This window comes from Tachysurus fulvidraco, chromosome 5 (genome assembly GCF_022655615.1).
Source record: "Tachysurus fulvidraco isolate hzauxx_2018 chromosome 5, HZAU_PFXX_2.0, whole genome shotgun sequence".
Lineage (NCBI taxonomy): Eukaryota > Metazoa > Chordata > Actinopteri > Siluriformes > Bagridae > Tachysurus > Tachysurus fulvidraco.
Genome location: NC_062522.1, coordinates 26,229,183 through 26,253,296, shown reverse-complemented (window position 1 = coordinate 26,253,296; position 24,114 = coordinate 26,229,183). Strand labels below are relative to the sequence as shown.

At 38.7% G+C, this 24,114-nt stretch overlaps 1 protein-coding gene across 2 annotated transcripts; it reads right to left on the bottom strand.

The window, feature by feature from the left end:
* Positions 1 to 7,063: 7,063 nt before the first annotated feature.
* fbxl3b (F-box and leucine-rich repeat protein 3b) lies at positions 7,064 to 23,567 on the bottom strand. Of its 2 annotated transcripts, XM_027133583.2 has the most exons (6): positions 23,303 to 23,567; positions 21,893 to 21,978; positions 15,460 to 15,853; positions 15,209 to 15,331; positions 14,631 to 14,802; positions 7,064 to 12,160 (listed from the first exon to the last, which is right to left on the bottom strand). In XM_027133583.2, the coding sequence occupies exons 3-6, from the start codon at positions 15,850 to 15,852 to the stop codon at positions 11,517 to 11,519; spliced, it is 1,332 nt and encodes a 443-aa protein (XP_026989384.1). In that variant the 5' UTR covers position 15,853; positions 21,893 to 21,978; positions 23,303 to 23,567; the 3' UTR covers positions 7,064 to 11,516. The 2 variants fall into 2 exon arrangements, with proteins under 2 accessions (XP_026989384.1, XP_026989383.1); XM_027133582.2 differs by lacking the exon at positions 21,893 to 21,978 and having other exon boundaries at positions 23,303 to 23,565.
* Positions 23,568 to 24,114: the final 547 nt, after the last annotated feature.

Here is a 24,114-nt window from a genome sequence, read left to right as displayed (position 1 = left end):
ATCTCTAATATTGAATACATTAATGCTGGCTTACTAGGTTACATACTTAAAATACCATGAGTTTAAAACATTTGTTCAAAGTTACAATGAAAAAGTGTCAAAGGTTGTTTGTTGTTTTTTTTTAATGCAAAAGATATGGAAAGAAGTGCTAGTTGAAGTGTTTCCTGAATAAGTAGGTCTTCAACCGCCGCTTGAAAGTAGCCAGTGACAGCTGTCCGGACCTCTAGGGGAAGTTTATTCCACCACCTTGGTGCCAGAACAGAGAAGAGTCTTGTAGTATACTTGCCTCTTCCTCTGAGAGATGGTGGATCCAGTCGAGCAGTGCTGGTAGATCGGAGGGTGCGGGGTGCAGTGCGAGGAGTGATGAGGGCTTTGAGGTAAGAGGGAGTTAATCCATTTTTGGCTTTGTAGGCCAGCATCAGTGTTTTGAATCGGATGCGTGCAGCTACCAGAAGCCAGTGGAGGGATCGCAGCAGCGGGGTGGTATGCGAGAACTTTGGCAGGTTGAAAACAAACCGGGCAGCTGCATTTTGGATCATTTGCAGAGGATGGATTGCATTCATAGGTAGACCTGCCAGCAGTGCATTGCAGTAATCCAGTCTAGAAGTGACAGGAGACTGAACAAGTACCTGAGCAGCCTGTGTGGACAAAAATGGCCGAATCCTTCTGATGTTGTAGAGAAGAAACTGACATGAGCGAGTCACATTAGCAACATGAGAGGAAAAGGACAGTTGATTGTCCATGGTTACCACAAGGTTGCGAGCTGTGGCTAAAGGGGAGATCAGATCGTTGTGCAAGGATATAGGAAGATCATGACCTGGGGATGAATCACCTGGGATGAACAGCAGTTCAGTTTTGATAGGATTGAGCTTTAACTGATGAGCAGTCATCCCTGATGAAATCTCTGCCAGACATGCTGAGATCCGGTCAGAAGCTGCGGCATCTGAGTGTGGGAAAGAGAAGATAAGTTGTCTATCATCAGCAGTGGTAAGAGAACCCATGTGAGGAAATAACTTCACCAAGAGAGTGAGTATACAGGGAGAAAAGAAGAGGACCAAGTACTGAGCCCTGTGGGACACCAGTGGGGAGTCTGCATGGAGCAGGTGTCACTCCCCTCCATGTTACCTGATATGAGCGTCCTTCCAAGTAGGCAGCAAACCATTCCCAAGCTGGTCCGCAAATCCCAAGACTCCTGAGGGTGGATAAGAGAGTCTTGTGGTTGACGTATCAAATGCTGCAACGTATCAAATGCTGTAAATAACTGTTTCTGGGTAACTGTTTTTTTTTTAACTTGTTTTAGTCACAGCAGTATTACTACCAGGGATGTGAGAGCTCAGTGGATAATGTGTTGGACCACTGATCATCATGGGTTTGAACCCCAGGTCCACCAAGCTGCTGCTACTGGGACATTGAGAAAGGCCCTTAACCCTTGTAAATGTAAGTCACTCTGGATAAGAGTGTCTGCTAAATGCCATAAATGTAAATATCATGCAATAAATAGTTGTCAGAAAACAAATACTGAAATTACATCTTGCGCTAAAATAATTCAGCGATTGTAATAATATACTTTTAGCTAGCCAGTGCTTTTAGAGTAGCCTTATTTATGTTTTGTTTTACAGTTTTAGCTAAATGATGTTAATTGGCACTGAATGTGTGTGGCATTAGTTGTAACACTGCAAAGGTAATTTAATGTTTGCACTGGTTTGATGAATGTTTAGTCCGTAACAGCTGTTAAAATCCTGGGCTTAGAAGCCAACATGTTGTAGAAACACCATTGGGAAAGGCATATTAAGCTGGTTAGTCTAACTATAATACTTAACATTAGCACATAAAAATATACTAATATTGGCATCATGTGTCCACCATTTTATCTGCTTTTACATTAATGATAACATTTTTCTTTCTTTTAATTAAAAATCTGCTGCATGATATTTAATAGTTAGGTGTCTGCCACATTTCATTAATCTCACAGTTTGATTTTCACTGATTTTCTTTGATTTCTTTCTCCTTGTACGTACACATTATTGGTCATTACAGGCAAATACAATTTAGAAAGATTCATTAGTGTTTAGCATGTTTATCTATCTATATTATATAGATTGTAGAAATTGTACAAATAAAACTTTTCTCCTTTCAAATTAAATCATTAAAAACACACCATCAGAGGCAACTGCCTATTTTTTTTTAATGTCATGAAACTCTTAAAGCTGAGGCCATGGTGGAGAATCTCCCTGTCTTTATTGGGATTGTTATTGGAACACATTTTTCAAGATGCCATTTGCTTGAGAAAGAGAAAATTATTAGGTATAATTGTAATCATGTGATAAGCAATGTACATTATGTTACATATGTGCAAAGTGCAGACAGGGACTATGGGAAAACTAGCTGACAGCATAACTAAAAGGAAGAGCCAGAAGTTGACACAGATTTGAGGGCTTTCTGGGACATAAAGTGTCCAACCACACCAGACATCCCAGTTCAACAAACACCCTAAGCCAATGAACCCTCCAGATCTGCTCCTTTACCTAAAAAATTCTATTCATATAAAGCTAGACTAAACAAATGTGTTTTCACCCTGGTCTTAAACACTGAGACTGTGTCTGAGTCTTGAACACTTATTGAAAGTCTGTTCCATAACTGTGGGGCTCTGTGAGAAAACGCTCTGCCCCCTGCTGTAGTTTTTTGTACTTGAGGTACTACTAAATAGCCTGCACCTTTTGATCGAAGTAGGAGTGACAGATCATAAAAAAACAAAAAAATTATTGAAGTAAGCATGCCCAGAACACAGCAGCTGGAGTCCTATCTAGAACCAGAAGATATGAACACATCACCCCTACCTTATCCTCATTGCATTGACGCCCAGTCAAGTTTCGCATTGATTATAAAATACCATAATATTACTAAACTATAAAGCACTTAATGGTCACACACCACAGTACCTGAGTGATTTTTTGTTTTTTTTATGATTCATCATGCCTACTTCAATCAAAAGGTGCAGTGCAGTGTTCAGGACTCAGACACAGTCTCAGTATTTGAGTCCAGGCTAAATGAATAGCTTTTCCCAGGTAAAGGAGTAGATCTGGAGGGTTCATGGGCATAGAGTATTTGGTGAACTGGGATGTCTCTATGCTGTCAGCTTACCACCCTTGCAAGTCAGCCAGGTCTCATGGGATTGCTTGGTCAGCCAGGTCTCATGGGATTGTTGTGGACGAAGCCGCTGGAGACTGCCATGCCTTCTTTTGAACCAATGTTGTGTCAGGCAGCTATTGGTCTGGTCTTTATCAGCAATCAGGTCTGTGCTGAGCTTGAAGATTGCGATGACCCATTGGTTCCTCAGGAGCTCTCGGTTGCACTATTGCACACTGTTGTAGGAAGGACATTATTTACATTTACACTATCTACTGTAGAGTTTCACACAAATGAGGATGGGTTTCCTTCTGAGCCTTGTTCCTCTCAAGGTTTCTTCCTCATATCGTCTCAGGGAGTTTTTCCTTGCCACCGTCACCTCCGGCTTGCTCGTTAGGGATAGGGATAGATATATAGTATTTTAAATTTTAAGTTAATCTTTTTTAAATTAATTTTAAAACTTCAAATGTATATATTAATTTATTTATTTTTATTCTTATTTTTTCTTCTTCTCATTATTATTATATTATACATTATATTATTTATGTATTTCCTTTTCTCTCTCTTCTGTTTCCATACTTCTGTAAAGCTGCTTTAAGACAATGGAAAATTGTTAAAAGCGCTATACATATAAATTGAATTGAATTAACTAGAGCTTGTTTATGCTCCTATGGGAACATCCAGACAGTAAAGCATTACAATAATCAAACCTAGAGGTAACAAAAGCATGAACTAGTGTTTCTGCATCATGTAATGACATCATATTTCATATCTTAGCAATATTTTTGAGATGAAAGAAGGCTACCTGGATATTATTTATGAGAGCTTCAAATGAGAGACTGGTATCAATAATCACACCTGCACGACAGAATAGAAAGACCATCCAGAGTTACTTTGTAATCAGAATGGTGCAGGAAGCTGCACTAAGGTTGGGTAACACCAGCAAGGAGACACTTGCTTACACTCTTATCAGACGCCTGTAACATATTTAACAATATGTAACCCTCCTCCTTCTTTGAGTACTTTACATTCCTTCATTAGGCTTTCAATTCAAAGGTACTACGTATTGTAGTTTTGCACTAGCCTTAATGAGCACCTTATTGTTGGATTTGTGGAGAGCTTCTCAAGTACACATGGCAGCAGGTTCTGTCTTAGAGAAGCATCCCAGTTCCAAGTAGGTGAAATTAGAACAGGAGGATTTTGTCCAAAGACCGGGTGCATGCTCAGATAGTGTACAGGGAGATAAGAGTCTCATTTTTATAGAATAAAGAGGCCATGCCCACTGACTGATAAACTAAGACATTTTGATATTTTATCTGGCTACCTATTTGATTTGCTACATGACCACTGTGAATGTTTTGTACCTTTAGTGCTACATGAGCCATGTAAATTAGATTAGATTAGATTCAGCTTTATTGTCATTGTGCAAGGTACATGTACAGAGCCAATGAAATGCAGTTAGAATCTAACCAGAAATGCATAGATGGCTTATTTACAAGTGGCAGTGTAATAAATAAGGGTATGAGGTTATACAGAAGGTGTAGTAATATGTACATATAACTGAATAAGGGTATATATACAGTAGTGTGGTTTTTATATAACTATGATACAGTATGAAGTGGTATGACAGATATAGCTGTACAAAAGGAATGTCATTATGAATATATACATCTATATACAGTATATATACACAGACTAGACAGAATAAATATGGATGGACATACAGAAGTGTAATGATAGTTTTTGGGTGGTGCAAGGATGCATGATTTTAAAGTGGTGCAAAATAGTGCAAAACACAGAAGAAAAGTGACAGTGGTGATTGTTAACACCATATCAGCTGTTCAGTCAGATTGCCAGCACGTCTGAAATCCACAATGACTTCCTTGGTCTTTTTGGTGTTAAGTTCCAGGTTATTGCACCATGATACTAGGTGCTGGATCTCCTCTCTGTAAGCCATCTCGTCATTACCTTCAATCAGGCCTACCTCTGTGGTGTCATTTGCAAACTTTATAATGCTGTTTGAGGTATGGACAGGTATGCAGTCATGGGTGAAAAGGGAAGTGTCCAGGCTGGGTGGCAGACAGGCTTTAAAGTGGGTGAGGACCAGTCTTTCGAAGTACTTAGCGATGACTGGTGTGAGTGTGATGGGACGAAAGTCAGCCATTTCTGTAGCAGTGGAGTGCTTTGGCACCAGCACGATGGTAGCAGACTTGAATCAGGTGGGGACGATTGCCTGGGCCAAGGACAGATTAAAGATGTCTGTGAAAACCTCGGCCAGTTGCTTTGTTTGCATGCTCTGATTACATGACCAGGGATGCCATCAGGGCCAGCTGCTTTCCTTGCATTCTCCCTTCCCAGGGTGGCGCACACTTCAGAGGTGGAGAGTGTAATTGGCTGCTCACCTGGTAATGGCTCTGTTTTGAGAAAAGGCTCCATGTTCCCCTTTTCAAAGCGAGCGTAGAAGAGGTTGAGCTCGTTGGGGAGTGAGGCAGAACTGGTTGCAGGTGTGAGTTGGGTGGTTTGCGGTCAGTGATAGCCTGTGTTCCTTGCCACATACGTCGCGGGTTAGCAGAGTTGAAGTGCTCCTCAATCTGCTGTTTGTAAGCATGTTTGGCTTTGCAGATTCCCCTCCTCAGATTGGCTCTGGTGAAGGATTTAATCAGTGTTGATATTAGTGATGGTCCAGTGGCATAAAATATCAAATCATGATATTTGAAAATATTTTCACAATACACCACAATGTTATGTAAACTGTCAAAAAACTGTCTCCTTCTTCTCATAGTTGAAGGCAAAATACCAGAGACTGAAGTGTTTTTATTTCCTTGACAGCAAGATTTCCAAGTGTCAGTAAAGATTCCTGGAGGCTTTCTCTCAGGAAAGCATCATTCCCAATCCAAAACATGCTGAATTGCTTCCTCAGACATTGAAAAGTTTGCTTAAATGCACAACTCATCTAATGTGATATAGCTTACATTATATAGGCTAGTATGCAGTCATGGGTGAAAAGGGAGTATAGTAGTGGAGACAATACACATCCCTGATCGACCCCAGTGCTGATGGTGAGACTGGAGGAGACGACAGTGTTCAGACGACCAGACTGTGATCTGTTTGTAAGGATGTCCAGAGTCCAATTGCAGAGTTGTGTGCTGATGCCAAGTTTCAGCTTCAGGGTTAGCTTGGAAGGGATAACTGTATTAAAAGCTGAGCTGAAATCAACAAACAGCATCCTGGCATAGGTGTCAGGTTTATCCAAGTGAGTGAGGGCAGAATGAAGTACAGTGGAAATGGCGTCCTCAGTTGATCTATTTCGGCGATAGGCAAATTGGTAAGGGTCCAGGCTGGGTGGCAGACAGGCTTTAAAGTGGGTGAGGACCAGTCTTTCGAAGCACTTAGTGATGACGGGTGTGAGTGTGACGGTACGAAAGTCAGCCATTTTTTCACCTTCTATCCCTTAAATATTTTACTGTTTGTAATGTGATGATATTGAACCTATAATTATTTAATAATTGTTTAAACCCAGATCATGGTGAAGAGATGAGACTCTTGATGACTGCTTGTTTTTTGTGACCATGTAACATTACCATGTTACTTTAAGTCAGATGAATTTGTTAAATATTGTAGTTTTACATTAATTACATTATGTCTCAGTATAAAAATTATGAAACTGATAAAAGAAAAACCTTAAACAGGTCTTAAAACATTTAAAAACAGTCTTAAACATTTTAGCACAAACTATAAAAAGGCAAAAAATAAAAATAAAAAATCAGGAACTAATAGAGAGCCTGTGCATTTTTAACAATTTATTCCAGTTAATTAATTAATTCTTTTAATTTAATTAAAAATTTTGTTGGTTCTAAGTTTAAGATTCCAGGCTGCCAACAGTATCAAGAGACTTGCTCGTTTGAGAAACATTATAAACACACAGTTTCCTCAGTAGTAGATTTTCAGTAGAAGTTGTTATATATTTTAATACAAATAAAATGACATTTACAATTACATTCACAACATTTACTTCAATACAACAAAAACATTTTCATGACATCAAGTGCCCTTTTCTGCTTAAAAATGCTTTAAAGTAATATACACAAAGGTATTTGGCTAAAAAATGCATTAAAGAAATCATGAGTACACAGTTATCCTTTGGAACAAGCTTAAATATATTACTTGTACATGTGAGCATTACAACTCCAAATAAAGTGCATGGCAGAATGATTTGAAAAGTAAACACAAATCTCTAATTATACTTATAATCACACTAAACAAAATGAGGGACATGTGCATTGATTTAAAGAGGGGCTAGAATTCAGGGTAAATTGAAAGATACAAAATGATGTTTGGCTAAAACATACTACCAGCTTTCATGGTAAAGACCAATAAAAATCTAAGGCTGTGAGAAAGCCATAAGGTCCTGCAAGTAATTTATAGAACTTTAGCTGCTCATGGTGCTCCTTGCATGCTGCTGTAAAAGTGCTTTAATTCAGTGTGGAATTCATTCATTCATTCATTTTCTACCGCTTTTGAAGAAGAAAAATCAGGAATAAGAGCAGAAGGAGTGGCAAAGTTGATCCATATAAGAGCATCACACGCCTATAAGGAACTCCGAATGAATATTAGCTACCTGCATTACAGATCTCAATCTACTGATGTCACACCATGCAACTTTTATACAGTTGTCAGTTTATCTGTATATGAGACAAGAAAATGTCATATAAACAGCAAAATAGTTCTGCATGGTATAAAAATAAAGTTTCTAATATTCAGTAAGAAAGTACAAAGTCCCTTTCCCAAATATGGAAGGAAATAGTTATAATAAAACATTTGGTATGACTCTGTTAAATGTTTAATAAACATTACTTAAACAAACTTAATAAACTTAAACTTTAATGTATCTTTTGAGATTTGGCAATCTACCTAAAAGTGACTAGTTTTTTTTCTGTTACATACATAAAACCTGAGCCTCCATAAAATCCAGCAAAGATTTTCACGTGTGAAAAGAATATGGAAACATGGTTGATGATTGGTGCTTTTCTTTCCTTTTGGACTAACCTGGCTGTTGGCTCTCATCTAAAGTCTTAAGTGGACTACTGTGATCATTTTACATCCTACTTTTAAAACCAATGATCTATCTGTTACATACATGCCTACCAGCACTTCCAGCAATGATGCAGTCGTTTTGCAGCAGGATTTTCTGGATTAAAATACTAGAGAAACTCCTTCCAGATTACATAGCTTAGAGGTGGATGCAAAAAATTAGAACAACTACAATGGTTGTGTGGGAAATGTGGGGAGAAAGATGTAATTGGGTTGTGGGTACTGCTAATAAACAATCGCTTTGTTTTGTATGTACTTATTGAAATGGAGCTTATGGATGATTCAAGTGACAGAAAGGTCTCAAGGATGAGGAGCCAAATTAACATTAAGTGTATTGGTGCATGCAGTGGTTCCTGTGTTCATGACGTTAGGAGCCATCTTACTAGTAGTTGCATAAGTGAGACAAGTATTTGCTAGAGGTGATTAGCTACTTCTTCTGAGATCTGCTCTCCATTTTATACTAAATACGGACCAAATCTGATTTTTCTTAAGCATAGTTGTCAAAAGACCCAGTGATTCTTCTTTCAAACATCTTTCATAGTCCACAGTTTAAAGTGTTGATTGCAAACACAAGAATATTCATAGTTGTCTGGTGGATATAGACCGCAGGAAAACACATATACACCTGACAGCATAAACACCTGACAGCACATTGTGACATTTTAGAAAATAATTTCTAGTCAAAAAGAAAATAACATTCAATAACATTCTACATAGCCACATACTGCTGCCTACTTTTGCTTCTCATTAAAAATGTTGAGTTGACCAATGTATTATAATAGGTAAACAGAACTCTGGTCTCTGATTCAGGGGATATTACTAGTGATTACTATTATAGGGGATATTAATAGTAGTATTAATAGTATTAATAGTAGTATTACTATTACAGTTACATTTTTTTCCTTAAACAGCAGTATGGTTTGAATTAATGAATGTGTTATTGATCAAAAATCTCAGTACCGTTGAGAACGATTGCATTGTTCACGTTAAGTAATCAAATTCTCACCTCGAAATACCCATAAACTTTCAAAGTAAAATATACCCCATAATTCAGTTCTTACTCTCTGAAACCTTACCTTGAATATCTGTGCTACTCTGTTCCATCTTGCAAACTTCTTTTAGAAACATTTATCAAAAGCCACAAAAAGCAAGACTGAAATGCCAATGGATAAGGTTCATCATTATGCAACCTGACATTGATTTGCTGGAAAAAGTCATCTTCATGTGAAGCATAAAATTTTCACATGACTTATGGTTAAAAGCTAAAAAGAAACAAACAATAAAATATACAAAACAATAAATAAAATCAACATAAAAAGTGAGCAGAGGAAAGTTTCTATGTGTACATAAATAAAACATTATTCAGAAGGGCTTTGAAGGTTCTCAATCATGTAAGTGAAGTTAAATGGGTCATAATAGTATTTAGTATTGATTTTAGTATCAAAGTATTTATTACTGGAAATGTCTATTTAAATCACTTGACAAAATGACAAAAACATGCCACTTCTTTTCAGAGAGATCACAGTGGAAGATGTACAAGACACTTGGTTATTTTGAATATAGAAAGGAGAACAGAATAGAAAAACAACTCATTAGTCAGTGTTTGCTAATTGATTTCTATTACCTATTAGAAAACAATTAGTAAAAATGACGACAAAAAAACTTTACTGGCTCAAGTTAAATGTTATATATTCATAAATAGTGCAAACATCAGAGGAAAAAAATTTAAAAATGTATGCAAATTGGGTTTTTAATTAAAAGAGATTCATAATACATGTATTTCAAACTGCGTAACATGCTCAGAAAACAATTTCATTAGAGCATGTACATGTACAGTGCACTCACTTTCAGTAAACTCTTTATGCTGATCAGGGTCACAGTGGAGCCTGAGCCTATCCCAGGAACACTGGGTGTAAGGTAAGCCTTTGGGACTGTGTGCAATAAGCCACTGTCTTATCATGCCTGCTGTCTATAACATGTTGCATTGCAGGCTGCTATGTATGAGCAAAGTATTGCCAAGAAGGGAAGGGAGACGGTAGCGTGATCAGACATACATAAAATGTCAAGTTACATAATTACAGCAGTAAAAAAAAAATAGTAGACGCTGTTTAATACTCACTGTAGCTGCAATCACTAATATTAGTGTTTAGTCAAATTTATTTTTAATGATTAATTATTAATAAGCTCAGGAACGCTTAAGCACTGAAGTCAGAAGATGAAATAAATATAAATTCTAAGCTATAAATGAAATTAACCTACACAGCCATGATAAACCACTTTTAAATTTTTTTATTTAAACTTGTTTGTTTTGCTAGTGAAGACATTGGTAGCTCTATCTGCTGGTAGAATTATCAAGAGAAGCTAAGATGTATCAGAGAAATATGTTTTTGCTGCTCTAACCCAAAATCAGATGGCAGGGTATTAAGGTAGGGCTATAAAATACACTAAAAGGAAACACATTTAAGAGATATAGCTATTGAGAGATACAACTATGTTTTTAATCTTAAATCTGCATAAAACATGTGTTCCAACAGACATTTAAACTGTCCAACTAGATAGCCAACAAGAAAATTGGAATAATAAGTTGGAATGTATTAGTGATTGGAATGAACAAGACACTGTTCTAGACACACTCGCACTCATTCTCTCTTACTTGGGGAAAACATGCAAAACTCAGGCCCGACAGTAACTCCATCTCAGGATCAAACCCAGGACCTTGCAGCTGAGAGGTGACAATACTACTGTGATGACAAAGCTACCTGAAACAAGGAAAAGGGACACTCTTCTGAGGATGATTTACACATTCTAGACAGAAATAAAAAGGGTAAAAGAAGCAAGCTTTGTCAAATTGGAATAATTTGGGGATTATATAAAAATAGAAACCCATCTCTTATTTGTACCATATAAATAAAATGTTTAAATGTTTGGGATTTACTGGTAAAGTGCCTTTAAAATTTAAAAAAGCATGTCAGTAATACTACTGTGATATTCAGAATGACAAAAGGATAATAATTTAGAGTTAAATCAGCTTACAGACTTAAATATAAATATTCAATAGATTACTAACATGTATTTCAGTTCACACTTGACAATTTAGTAGGCTGTTATTTGTAGTGACACTTGGTTAAAGCTGCAGTGTAAAATTTAAACTAAAAGCCTCCAAGTAATACTGCAAATTCTGTAAAATGTGTCATTTCTCCAGGAATATTCACTCCTTTATGAACTGAATAAGTTGTTGGTAGAGCAAGGCTTGGTTTGCAGATGTGAGCAAAACCCATGCACAGGGGAGTGGCTGTACCCTACCAGGTGGGCATCATATCAGGGAACCAAACACGGCCCAAATGCTTTGACACCTCCCAGTGGATGTCGTCCAGGCCATATTTGTGGTCCGGGACTAACACCTCTTCCATAATAGAGAGCTGAGAGAGACGGCGGCCGCACATCTTCACAAACTCCACAAATGCACTGCAGGAGACTTCACACTCCCCTAGGCCAATGGCTGACAGATGCTGACAGCGCTCAGCAATTCGGATGAGCTCCTCATCAAGAGGTCTCAGGCCGTTGGCACACACAACTAGCTCAATCAAGCGAGGGCATGTCATCCCCACACGGCCCAGCACCTCCTTGCTCACAGAGCGGCCGAAATAGAGGTGTGTCACAGGCACCTCATCACAGAAGAATGGCCCAAACTCATCCTCATACAGAAAGAAGTACATGACAAGGCTGAACTTGGGTGAGTGGCGAACCATTGCCTCCCAGCTGCTGCGCTTGATGGTATGGAACTGCATCTGCCCTGGGTTCTCACTCACCACATCAATCCGTAGATGCTCTAGGTGCACATGACGCTCAGATGACAATGCCAGTAGCAGCTCGTCACTCAGCAGATGGTAGTTTAGTGCTAGCTCACGTAGGCCATGGCACTGGTCAGCCACACAAAGAATGCCTGAAGAAGCCAGGGAAAAAACAGCAAGATGAAGCAATTTAAAGATATCCTAAAAAATGTTATAAAGTCAATGGTAACACACAGTTATTAAAAAATTCACAAACTAGGAATAGAACACATTTGTTATATTGTGCTGCTGGAGCAGCTGAGGAGTTAAAGACCACAAAAAGGCCCAAAGCTTGTGGATTTGAACACATAATCCTCTGTTCACTTACCAATACCCAAGAGAATCTTCTAAATTTACCTAAATTAACTACCTAATTCAGTTAAATACAGTAGATTAAAATTAACAACATGAACTGTGTTTCAAACACACATGCAGAACTCGTGTGCAGATTACAACACTGACAGAAATCAGACAGAGCAGTTTACTAATTTAATCATATTTTAAAGGCTAGTATTCTTCTAAGACTTTTAGACTGGTCTCAATTCAGTTTCATTATACTGCGGTAAAAATAAATAAGTAAGTAAGTAAGTAAGTAAATAAATAAATAGCCACATTTTATTGTTCTGAATGTTCTCAGATTATTAGGCTGCTTGTAGTCAGTGTAGCTAATGAATATGAGATCAGTCTATACAGCTTTAGTCTATTTTTTCCATAATAGCTTAAGAATTTTGTTTTTAATTTTTTTTTTCATATATTTAAAATATCTTTTTTATAGGCAGCTTTTTATTATTATTTTTAAATAATAAAACATACTTAATGGCACTAATATTACAAAAAGAAAAAAGTAAGCTTTCAGCCCTTACTCCTCAAATAATGCAACACGAAACAATCATGTCTGATCCATGGGCTCATGTGTAAAGAAGAAGGCAGTTAGTTATCACAGCTAGAGGATTTGTCTTTGTGCAATATTGGTAAGTACCAGAACCACAAATTTTATTTATGGACATAAAAATCAGCACATCTAATACCTTTCTAATGCTTGTTCATTAAAAAAAAATAAACATGACTGGTGAAAGACTGAGGGGAAAAAAGGCTTTAAAAAGGAACACAAACACTTAAAACTGACTGAGGGGAAATAATATATGCCTATGAGAATAGAGCGCTCAAATAGTAAAACAATGCAACTATTGTACATACAGTATATACAAAATGGACAGTGAAATTCCACATGTACATATAAAACTCACTCTGGTGCCATATGACATAGCATGAGAAGATGCTGTTGCTGGCATCATGTGTAAGTGAATAGTACATGATTTCCAAACAATATATTTTATACTAAAAGATAAAGAACAGTTCAGAAGATAAGGCAAATAATAATGGTATAACATTAGATGTCATATTAAAGGTCTTGAATAAGAGAATAACTTCTATATATAACCTGCCCAATAAAGTATTCCCATCTTGTACCAGCTGTATATGAAATTGTGTAATTGTAAAAGGTGAGGTGACATCGTGATTAGTTTTGAACACCATTTCTGTTAGTGGTTTAATGGAGTAAGGTTTTCATGGCAAGAACGACAAATTGTTTATGTGCATCTGTTAAGCATGAATAGGCTTTGGGTAGTTTGTGAACTAACAATAACATCCTTAGTTTGGCAAGTCTTTTGAGAGACAGGGAATCTGCACATTGTACCTCTTCTACAGTTGAAGTTAGAGTCAAGGTCAGCTAGTCTGTTCAGGGCAGTGTTGTTCCCACTGGAACAAAAGTCTGAGAGAATCTAAACATTGTTGTGGCACATTGATAAAAGGTTTGGATAACATCAAGTTCACACCGGGTCAAAGCTAAACATGTCAATTCAAAATACGCAAATTAGCTACGGGTTTAGAATTAACAGGGAAAAGAGATTTAATTTAATGTAATTGCATCTGGGAAAAACCTAAAGTTTCCAAGAAAGAAACAGTTAGCGTTTAACTCTGGGATTTCAGGATAAAGTCATCATGCAAGATAAATCAGTGCTTTGAAATAGTGGTTTGTGGGGTTGAGGGAATTTTTTTGTGAGCATCTTATAACTTGTACTCAGTGCTTACTACAATAAACCTCATCTCAGCATTCATCCAGTCTAAATAATTGGCTTTTTCTTTAATAGTTTAATATGTCTGGTCAATGTGGTGTTTGGAGTCAGAAAGGGTCATTTTTAGAGGATAATTTCATTTATTTATTTATTTTACCACAGTTCCTGGGCTAAGATCCAGATCTACAGAGAATTTGACTGGCATAAAGAAGTTATTGAAAATGAATTAATGATTAAATGAATGCTGGGACATGCCGCAGTCTTTCTGATTTAGAATATATAGAAAGCAAAGATTTCACAAAATCTTAATGATAACCAATGCAGTCTGAAATATAAAAAACAGAAAATAAAATCTATTATCAATATTTATATGAATTATATATATTTCATATCTATATGTAAATCTTAATATATAGATTACTGACCCAACTCATTGTACTTTTAAAGCATAAAGCAAATATAAAGTACTCAAGAACCTATTCACGCTGAGTGTTCGGCTTCCTCTTACCTGCAGGTGAGACGTGAGGGCAGCTGCTCATCTTCAGCAGCTTGAGGGTGTCGCTGTTATTGGCTACAAGAACTTTGAGTGACGGATCATCTACTGGTGTGTCATCAATCTTCAGTGAGGACAAGGACTTGGAGTTTACAAAAACCACAGTCAGGGCTGAGATGAAATGAGACTAAAGCAAAGAAAAACAGAGTATGACAGTTTAACTTTCAAAAAACCTTAAATACATTATAAAAGGGTCCTACATAAAAAAAAAAAAAAGTAAATAAATAAATAATTCATAGAAATTATTGCTGGATTTTTTTAATTGAAGAACAAGAATACAACTCATCTTAAGTGTCCTGATTTCTTTCCCTTAAGTTAACTGGCTTTTACACTAAGCAGATTTTGGGCTACTAGCCAATAGAAAAATTTCAATTGTTCCTGTATCACCATAAAATGCAGTCAAAAATCATACAGATAAAGTGTAATGCTTACACCTCTGCAAATTGTGCCTGTTTGTAGTGAATCCGTTTTCATCTACACCTAAAGGTTTGTATCAACCTCCTCCTTAGAGATGTATAGGTGCTTACATTTACCTTAGGCAACTCCATGAAGCTGGGTCTAGCTGTGGATATAAGCCCTAAGGTCTTGAGCGAGCAGTTCACCAGCTGAGACAAGATATCGCAGGCTGCTTCTGCAGACTCCGTGCTACTGTCGACCTGAGAGGTCAAAAACACATTGAAAATATGAGATCATATCTTTGTGCTAGAAAGTCACTACATCACAGCTTGCAAAATATCTAATGTGTTCTATGACCGATGATTTTTTATTAAACACATGTCCTTACCTTGAAACTGACATATTGAAGGTGGTTGGAGTGTCTCTTGATGATTTGCTTGATGAGGTCTGGGTGTGTGGCCTTCAAGTAAGAGCTGGCTGGTTGGTTGAGCTCAAACTCAAAGCACCTCCAGAGCTCAGGCATGTGGAATGCTTCATTCCACCCCCTGCACACCTGTGAGGCAAATGCCCGATCCAGCAAGGGCAGGTACTGGAAAATCTGCAGCAGGATCTCCTGAGGCAGGCAGCCCCAGTCTACTCTGCTCTCCGAGTCGCAGCTCCCCTGATCTTGCAGCTGTTCCTCAGAACCCTCTATACAAAGCTTTTTGCAGGTTTCTGGGAAACCAAGACTTGGGCCTCCTTCATCCTCCTGTTGATCTCCTCTCTTCTGCCCTCTTTTCATTCTAGAAAAAGAACACAGAGATGTTGAGTAAACTGATTATTTAAAGCAATACGATTAGACAATTACATTATATATTAGTCTTACTTTGGGTCCACTTATTTTATTGGACAAGCAGCATTCCAATGCTGACATTTAGCACAAAAGCACTGCTACATTTCACTGTTTGTATCACTCTGCTTCTGGGTTTTCTACTCTACTCTACTCTCTTTGGGTTTCCAAATCTAGTAACAGGGTATTACACTGAAACCATTATTACACTTACCACAGCCGGTCAGTCTATCTAGTTCTATCCAGCTGTGGTATATTTGAGGACAATTTTTGGCCATAGTGTGTGTGAAATGTGAATAATTACATATAAAATTCCTGATTATAGAACTGTTGTTTAAGTATAATCAAGCAATATCACAATAATGCCTTTGTAGATGTAGGTTGTTTATCTGAGGCATTGTGGTGATCGCCAAAGTTGACCTTTCAGTATAACACCCTTTACTCAAACAGTGCTTACTTAAGTGATTAAATATTATATAAAGCAAGCTTGATTTGCTGATTTTCAATTCAATTCAATTTTATTTGTATAGCGCTTTTTACAATAGACATTGTCTCAAAGCAGCTTTACAGAACACAGACATAGAGCAGAAGGTAAACATAATTAATGATAATAAATTATTAATAATTAATAATAAAGGTAAAAGAATTGACAGAATAAAAAATTCTAGATTATTATTAGATATAAATAGTTCACAATCTGTATGTATTTATCCCCCTATGAGCAAGTCTGTGACTCAAGCAGCAGTGGCAAGGAAAAACTCCCTTAAATTGGTAAAGGAAGAAACCTTGAGAGGAACCGGACTCAAGGGGAACCCATCCTCATATGGGTGACACTGGGGGTGTGATTGTAATATACATTCAGATAAATGTTGTATTTATGATAAGGATCATGGACTTCGGATCTCCTTGGTATCACAAAGTCTAACTGGAGATGTCTCAGGATTCTTCGAGTCGGCCTCGGCTCAGTGGACGTCCAAAAGCTTCGTCCCACAGAGGACGCTGGGGAGCTGGTACAATGTCTGAATGCCTCGGGATGGGTACAAAGAGAGAAGCAGTGGAAAGGGATTAACATATCTGCTGTTCATAAAAATGTGCAGGTCTGATGTACTAGTGCATGATACTATAGGATGTATTATGTGTACACCTGAATAAAGAGATGAGTTTTTAATCTACATTTAAACTGGGAAAGTGTGTCTGAGCCGCGAACCCTATCAGGAGGACTATTCCAAAGTTTGGGAGCTAGATAAGAAAACGCTCTACCACCTTTAGTAGACTTAGATATTCTGGGAACTACCAGAAGTCCTGAGTTTTGTGATCTCAGAGAGCATGAAGGATTGTAACGTGTTAGAAGACTAGTTAGATACATGGGAGCTAAACGATTAAGAGCCTTGTACGTAAGTAGCAGCAGTTTATAGTCAATTCTAAACTTAACAGGTAGCAGTGTAGAGATGATAAAATTGGGGTTATATGGTCATACTTTCTTGTCTTAGTGAGAACTCTGGCTGCTGCATTTTGGACTAACTGTAACCTATTTATTAAAGATGCAGGACAACCACCTAGTAATGCATTACAATAGTCCAGTCTAGAGGTCATGAATGCATGAATTAGCTTCTCAGCATCAGATACAGACAGGATGTTTCTCAGCTTGGCAATATTTCTAAGGTGGAATAAGGCTGTTTTGGTAGTATGAGCGATATGATTTTTAAAAGACAAGTTGCTGTCTAATATAACACCGAGGTCTTTTGCTGTCGAGCTATTAGTAATAGTACATCCCTCTAAATGGAAGTTAAGTTGTGAGAGTTTCTGTGCACTGGTTTTTGGACCTATAAGTAGTATTTCTGTCTTATCAGAGTTTAACAACAGAAAGTTGCAGCTCATCCAGTCTTTTATCTCTCTAAGGCATTGAGTTAATTTGGACACTGTGGCTATTTCATCTGGTTTTGATGAGTTATATGGGTAGTTGACGTGACATGGCTTTTTCACTGTCACAGGAGATAAAACATAATTTATTTCACATTTTCATAATTTAGAATACTGTAAATGGTTAAACATTTTCTTGTTTTATATGAATTTGTTGTTTTAATACCCAAGTTATTGTTAGTTTTTTAGAACTTTGAGCCAAATCTCAAAATTGTCCTATGGTGTGACGTAGACAACATTATTTCATAAATATTACATTTTATAAATAAAGAAAATAAGGTTTAAAAATATTAATGAACACTCCTGGCATAATTGTGCAAGTGTCTATTCCACTAAGTGGCCATCACTTTTCATATACATACATTTCTAAAAGTGTAGGAATTTCATAAAGTTTGTCACAGAAAAAAATGTCCTTTGATGTTATGCAAAAACCTAATTTTAATTTGGGCAATATCATGGACAACTACATTTAATTGAAAGACCCCACTCAAGGTCATGTGACTGAAGACCCCTATGAAGGCCATGAGAAGTGCACATGGTAAGTATTTCTCTCACAATTGTTTAAATAATTAACTATGTTTTAAGACCACTGAAGTTGTTAAGTTTTTTTGTCCTTTGGTGTGACACCCCACAGGGAAAACTTCATCTATTCATGGTGAAAATGATTCTAATTAGTACTTTCATGTAAAATAAATATCACTTTAAGAAAATAATGTTTTAATAATGTGAACAATTCTGTCTCAAGTATTTATGTTATTTAATATAATTTCTTAGTACTTTTTAAATGTCAAATCATAGGACACATTTACAGTATTGTTGAGAGAAAAAGTGAAAAAAATATGTGAAGTCATTGACAAAATGAGTGACCAGTACTATTTTCTGAAACTGCAGTTTTCATACTCCACAAATATATGTATTTTTTCTTAAAAAGTTATGCTTCCCAAAAAAAGTACTTTTTCTTGGTCATTTGTCAACTACCCATATAACTGTGTGTCATCAGCATAACAATGGAAACTAATCCCATGTCTTCTAATAATGTTCCCTAATGGAAGCATGTATATCGAGAAAAGCAGAGGTCCTAGAACTGATCCTTGAGGGACCCCATAATTAACTGGTAATAAACTGGAGGATTCACCATTTAATTCTACAAAATGGTATCGGTCTGGCAGGTAGGATCTAAACCAACTTAAAGCCTGTCCATGAATACCTGTGTAATAATTGATTTTCAATTATTTAACACACACACTTAAAACAAACACATCATTTAAAAAGAGTCTCTTCGAAAAGGTTAACAGGACCTGTGTTAACCTGTGTTGTTAATAAAAAATAAACCAACATGAACACCAGAGAAAGCCATTCAGAATTTGTGAAAAGGGAAATCATCCTGAAAAAGTAAGAATCCACTGAAGTATTATCAACCTGACACTCAACAAGTTGGGAAAAAAAAAGGACCAGCGTTTGATGAAAGAAACATTGAGAGGGAAGGTAAGGTAATGCCCCTTACCCGAGTGCATAAGGCACCTGCACGCGCTACCTTTCTTAGTGAGCATATTCGCGTCTCATGCAGCAAGCAGGGCAAACTTGGTGAATCTCTCCACTCGATGTTTCAGAGATCCGAGGTTACGAAAGTAACCTATTGTTCTCTTTCATCATCTCGTGTTCGAGATCCACCTATGGGAAATATAGTCAACTCCCTGCTTGACCAATACACTCACAGCGAGGCCCTTTAAGCCAGAAAATGGCCAAAAAGGTGGTGCTCGGTACGTCACAAAGCAGAAGACTTCACATACTGTGCGGGATAAAAAAACCCGGCCATGAAGAAAAAGAAAAAACATGACATGTGGTAACACGCATGTTAGAACCCCGCTGATGTCCAACAAGCAGGCCGCCTGCAGGAAAAAGAACATGTTTATAAACATGTAAATGGACCAACCTGGGTGTCAGGAAAGGGGAAGACTATATGCTTGAAACATACATAACCAGGCCGGGAAGACAGGGTTGAAAAGAGTGCAGGCCTAGTAGCATGTGGCTACAAAGAGGCCACACTTAAGACCGCATGAGCCACCAGGGTCCGGATAACATCAAGCCGGTAGTGCCTAACAAAGGTGTGCGGAGAGGATCAGCTTGCAGCGGCACAAATGTCCTGCAAGGGAATTCCCCAAACAGAGCCCAAGAAGCAGCCAAGCCTCTAGTGGAGTGAGCTCTAAAGCCACCTGAAGGCTGCACGCCCCTAGATTCATACGCTCAGGACCTTTATCGTCGAAAAGGTTCTGCCACGATCGATAAGGTCCTGCAAAAAGCCCAGAATATCAGTGACTGAGCAGAGATATGAAACAAGCTGGTGCTTCTCGCACCACTCCTAAAACACACACCACTTGTAATCATAGAGAGAACGTGTGGAAGAGGCCCTGGCACACTGAATTGTGGCAATAACATGCAGGGGAAGCCCCAGAGTGTTTAAATTCACCCTCTCATGGGCCAGGCCCAGAGAGCCACCCTGTCTGGGTGATGATAGATTTCCCCGTTCGCTTGGGCCAGGAGGTCCATGAGCAACGGGACGGGCCAAGGCTCCGCATATAGAAGAGAAATTATCTCCTCTAGTCAAGGTGCCTTGGGCCACCTGGGAGCTATGAAGATCAGAGACACACCCTGCACTGCGACCCTGCCCAGGGTCGGGGATATCAGGCAGAGCGGAGTGACACTGTAGAGCAGCGAGTTGGGCCATTAATGAACCAGAGCGTGCACGCCGAATGGGGTGTCCTCGTCCCGAAGCGAGAAGAACATAGGACAGTGGGCATTTTTGTGCGAGGCGAAGAGATCGAAACCTCTCCCATAGCAGCCTCACTATCTGAGGGTGGAGCCGCCAAACTCCATAGAGCAGGTTTCCCCTCGACAAAAGGTCTGCACCCCTGTTTAAAAAACCCGGGACGTGAGTCGCCCATAATGACAGGAAATGCCGCACACTCCATACCAACAGCTTGTGAGCCAGAGCATGAAGCTTGGAGGAGTGCATGCTGCCTTGACGGTTGATATGTGCTACAAGGGCAAGAAATGCTTTAGAGCTTTCAACACAGTGAGGAGCTCCAAATAATTTATATGGGCTGAATGAAGTGAGTTCGGCCACACACCGTTCACCGATCTGCCCTCTTGTGTGGCTCCCCAACCGGTTAAGGAGGCATCTGTCGTTATCACTTTCCGCAGCATGATCGCCCAGAGAGGGGTCTCATGCACGTAAAACTCCACAGCTCTCCAGTGGTGCAGTGTGGCCATGCACATGTGCGTCACCGTGACATAGTGGCAAAGATCACGCAACGAGCTGAGATGAAGGGACAAAATCCACTTCATGAAAACCCTCATTCTCAGAAGACTTAGAGGCAAGACATGGACAGCCGAAGCCATAAGACCCCGTAATCTGAGACATGTGCGATACTGTATCCGCGCGAGACAGTTCATGAATGAAGAAGCTTACTGTCATATACGTCTCTCTCCTGATCCGAAGAATTCATGAGAGCCGGCCAATCGAAGCTGTTCACAAAGCCCCAATAGTAGGTGGGGCAGAGGGAGCCTGAGGGACCGCGGAAGACAGGATGGCCGTCGAGAAGGTCCGTCTCGACCTCATCCCCGGTTGTCGGCCGGTAGCAAATGCTCGAACAGTCAAGGACACATGTCGGCCCAGTCAGAGGAAGTCGCACCGCGGGAGGCCCCGGGTGCGCAGCGGCATCGCCTTTTTCCCCCTCCGAGTCGGACAGCTCGAAATCGACACACTGCGAAGCGGCCATTTTGAACCTGCGACGCAGGAGCTTTTTCGGGAGCGCCAGGCAATAGCTACAGTTCTCCGGGAGGTCAATAGCTTCCTGCGTATGCTTGAGACGTGTGCAGACAAAGCAAAAGGGATGGGAATCCCTCGTGGCGATGAGTGCACCACACGCGGCCGGGCAGGCTCGCAATAGGTTGTCCACCGGTGTAGCCGGTGCCGCTTTAGAAAGGCGCCATGATAAAAAGGCAAAAGAAGCAGGCGGGCAGCCTACAGAAAAAAAGGGTAGTGCGAGCGTGGGCGACTCGTGAAGCTAACCTGGCTGAGGATGAGCACGTCCAGCGGAGGCTGATCAAACGATATGCCCTCCTGAAGACAAAAAGTGCAGTCCAAGAACCAGGGAGCTGTGAAGTAGGATAGCAGAAGTCGCAAGAAGCGAATGTTAACTGAGGAAAGGTAGCGCCAGGCCAAGCCAAACTTGGTGCAATTGGATGCTTCTGCAGAGGTCAGGTACGGATGCCCTTCCCATAGGTGGAAACATGAGATGATGAATATTTACTATTATATTTATTCAACTGACTGAATGATCATCAACATTAACAATATTTATAAAGTGCTAGATTAGAAACTTAATAGGCCTATTTGTTCTTTTTGGGGTCATTTTTTATTGTCTAATGTTAGCTAAGATGAACACATACTGTTTGAACTCAAAATATTGTCTATCTATATAAAATGCAATAGCACATGAGACAGATATTGTGTTACACACTGTAATTAACAGCCTCACGTCTGTTATTAGATGTTATAACACAGATAATGTATTGGTTGGATACAACAGAGATTCCACTTCTAGCACCATACAGGGTTTAGCAGCCTCTTTTTCTGTGTTTTTCAAAAAAGAAACCCCTTACAAAACTACAGCTATCAATCACCCCCAAACATCCCGTGCAAAAAAAACAACAACAAACAAACAGACTCAGATCTCAAAAAGTCCATATATGCACTGAATTAAAGACCATTAAAGCCATCATGAATATCACTGACGAGTAATGGAAATGTTTAATATATATCGTTGTAATATATCGTCGTAAATGCAGAACCCTTATGAAAAAAATTACAAATTGACTCTCAGTAAATTTGACGGAACTGGCAACACAAGAATCAGACTGTATTTTACTAACTTCACAGATGACCACGACCCCTGAAACACAAGCGTTTTAATCAGACTGACATCAAACTTGGCTTAAAGTTAACGTAAATAAATAAATAAATAGATAGATAGATAAATAAATAAATTATTTTAATGATAAAAATAATAAAAACAGCAACCACAACAACAATGACAATAATAAACAATAATAATAACAATAATAAATGACAAGAAAAGCCGTACAACACTATTTTTTGTGTAATCTGTGTATGCTGATCGTTTCACTTCATGCCAATGTCTGGTTTATAATTTTAACACCATACATAATGTTCACATCAGCTCTATTTTTCCCTCCACACTTTATAGATATTCAGTGATTCCTCTCTAATCCCTGTGTGACGTCACAGTTTCAGTTCAGCTGCTCAACATAAACAACAGCATTTCTGTGGGGCACAAAAACAGTCCTGATTACAGAAACGGCTCAAAAGCCGGGAACTAAAAGCTCTCAATAAGAACAACGTAATGACTAATAAGGTTTATAACACGCGGCAGTGGCGCAGAAACGGTTGTGTTCTCACCTGATTTATGTTAAAGTCCGAATTAAAAGGCTGTTAATAATCACATCTAAGCTGAAACACTTCATTCGAGCTGAACACCTGATCATTGGCTCTCAGTCAGAGGGTTCAGGGCATTGAGATGGGCGAATAAAAGCCGTCGTTGGTCGACAATGTTCCTTAATTTTCCTTTCTTCGATCTTGTGACCTATTTACTTTGCTGTTCCAGTCAAAGCTCCAGCATCGCTGAAAATGGCGATGTGTTGTGCTTTGCGAGAGCAATGCATCATGGGTAAACAGGAGAATTCACTTCAGTGATTTTACACTAGGGGCAGTCATGTTCACCTCACAACGCTTTTGTCCTGTTCACCAGGGCAAATGGTCAAAGTTCTGAGCTCTAGTGGATAAACTCCATACTACTTGTTATTCTTTTCACGGTAAAAATGACTTTGTCATTTACGTTCCATACTACAAATATACCAGCTAAAGAAAGACAAATATTTACTAAAAAAAAATGAACTATGCTGTTAGCAGTGAAGGTGATGAAGGCCACCAGTTAGAGACTCTGAGATGAGAGACAAAACCAACACCAGTTACTTCCAGTAAGATTCAAACCACAGAACATTCACACAGAGCGGGATGTTTTCAACAATTTGATAAGCTGTAAAACAAATTAGAGCAAAAAACAATAATACAAAATATGGCCGGGCCGAGCTCAGCTTGCGTGTGACAAAACTCAAATAAAAAGAAAATTCTCAAAGAAAACAAAGAACTAAGAGTTGAGGAATGCTACATTCATGTCTTTTTGATGTCCATTTACTTTTGTAAATGGGAAG

Excerpts from the sequence above, each read along its gene's own strand:
- fbxl3b (XM_027133583.2), bottom strand. The coding sequence starts at position 15,852 with ATGAAAAGAGGGCAGAAGAGAGGAGATCAACAGGAGGATGAAGGAGGC. Across the intron at positions 15,332-15,459 it reads TTCAATATGTCAGTTTCAAG|GTCGACAGTAGCACGGAGTC; the intron begins GTAAGGACATGT and ends TTGACCTCTCAG. Across the intron at positions 12,161-14,630 it reads CCCTCACGTCTCACCTGCAG|GCATTCTTTGTGTGGCTGAC; the intron begins GTAAGAGGAAGC and ends TGGCTTCTTCAG.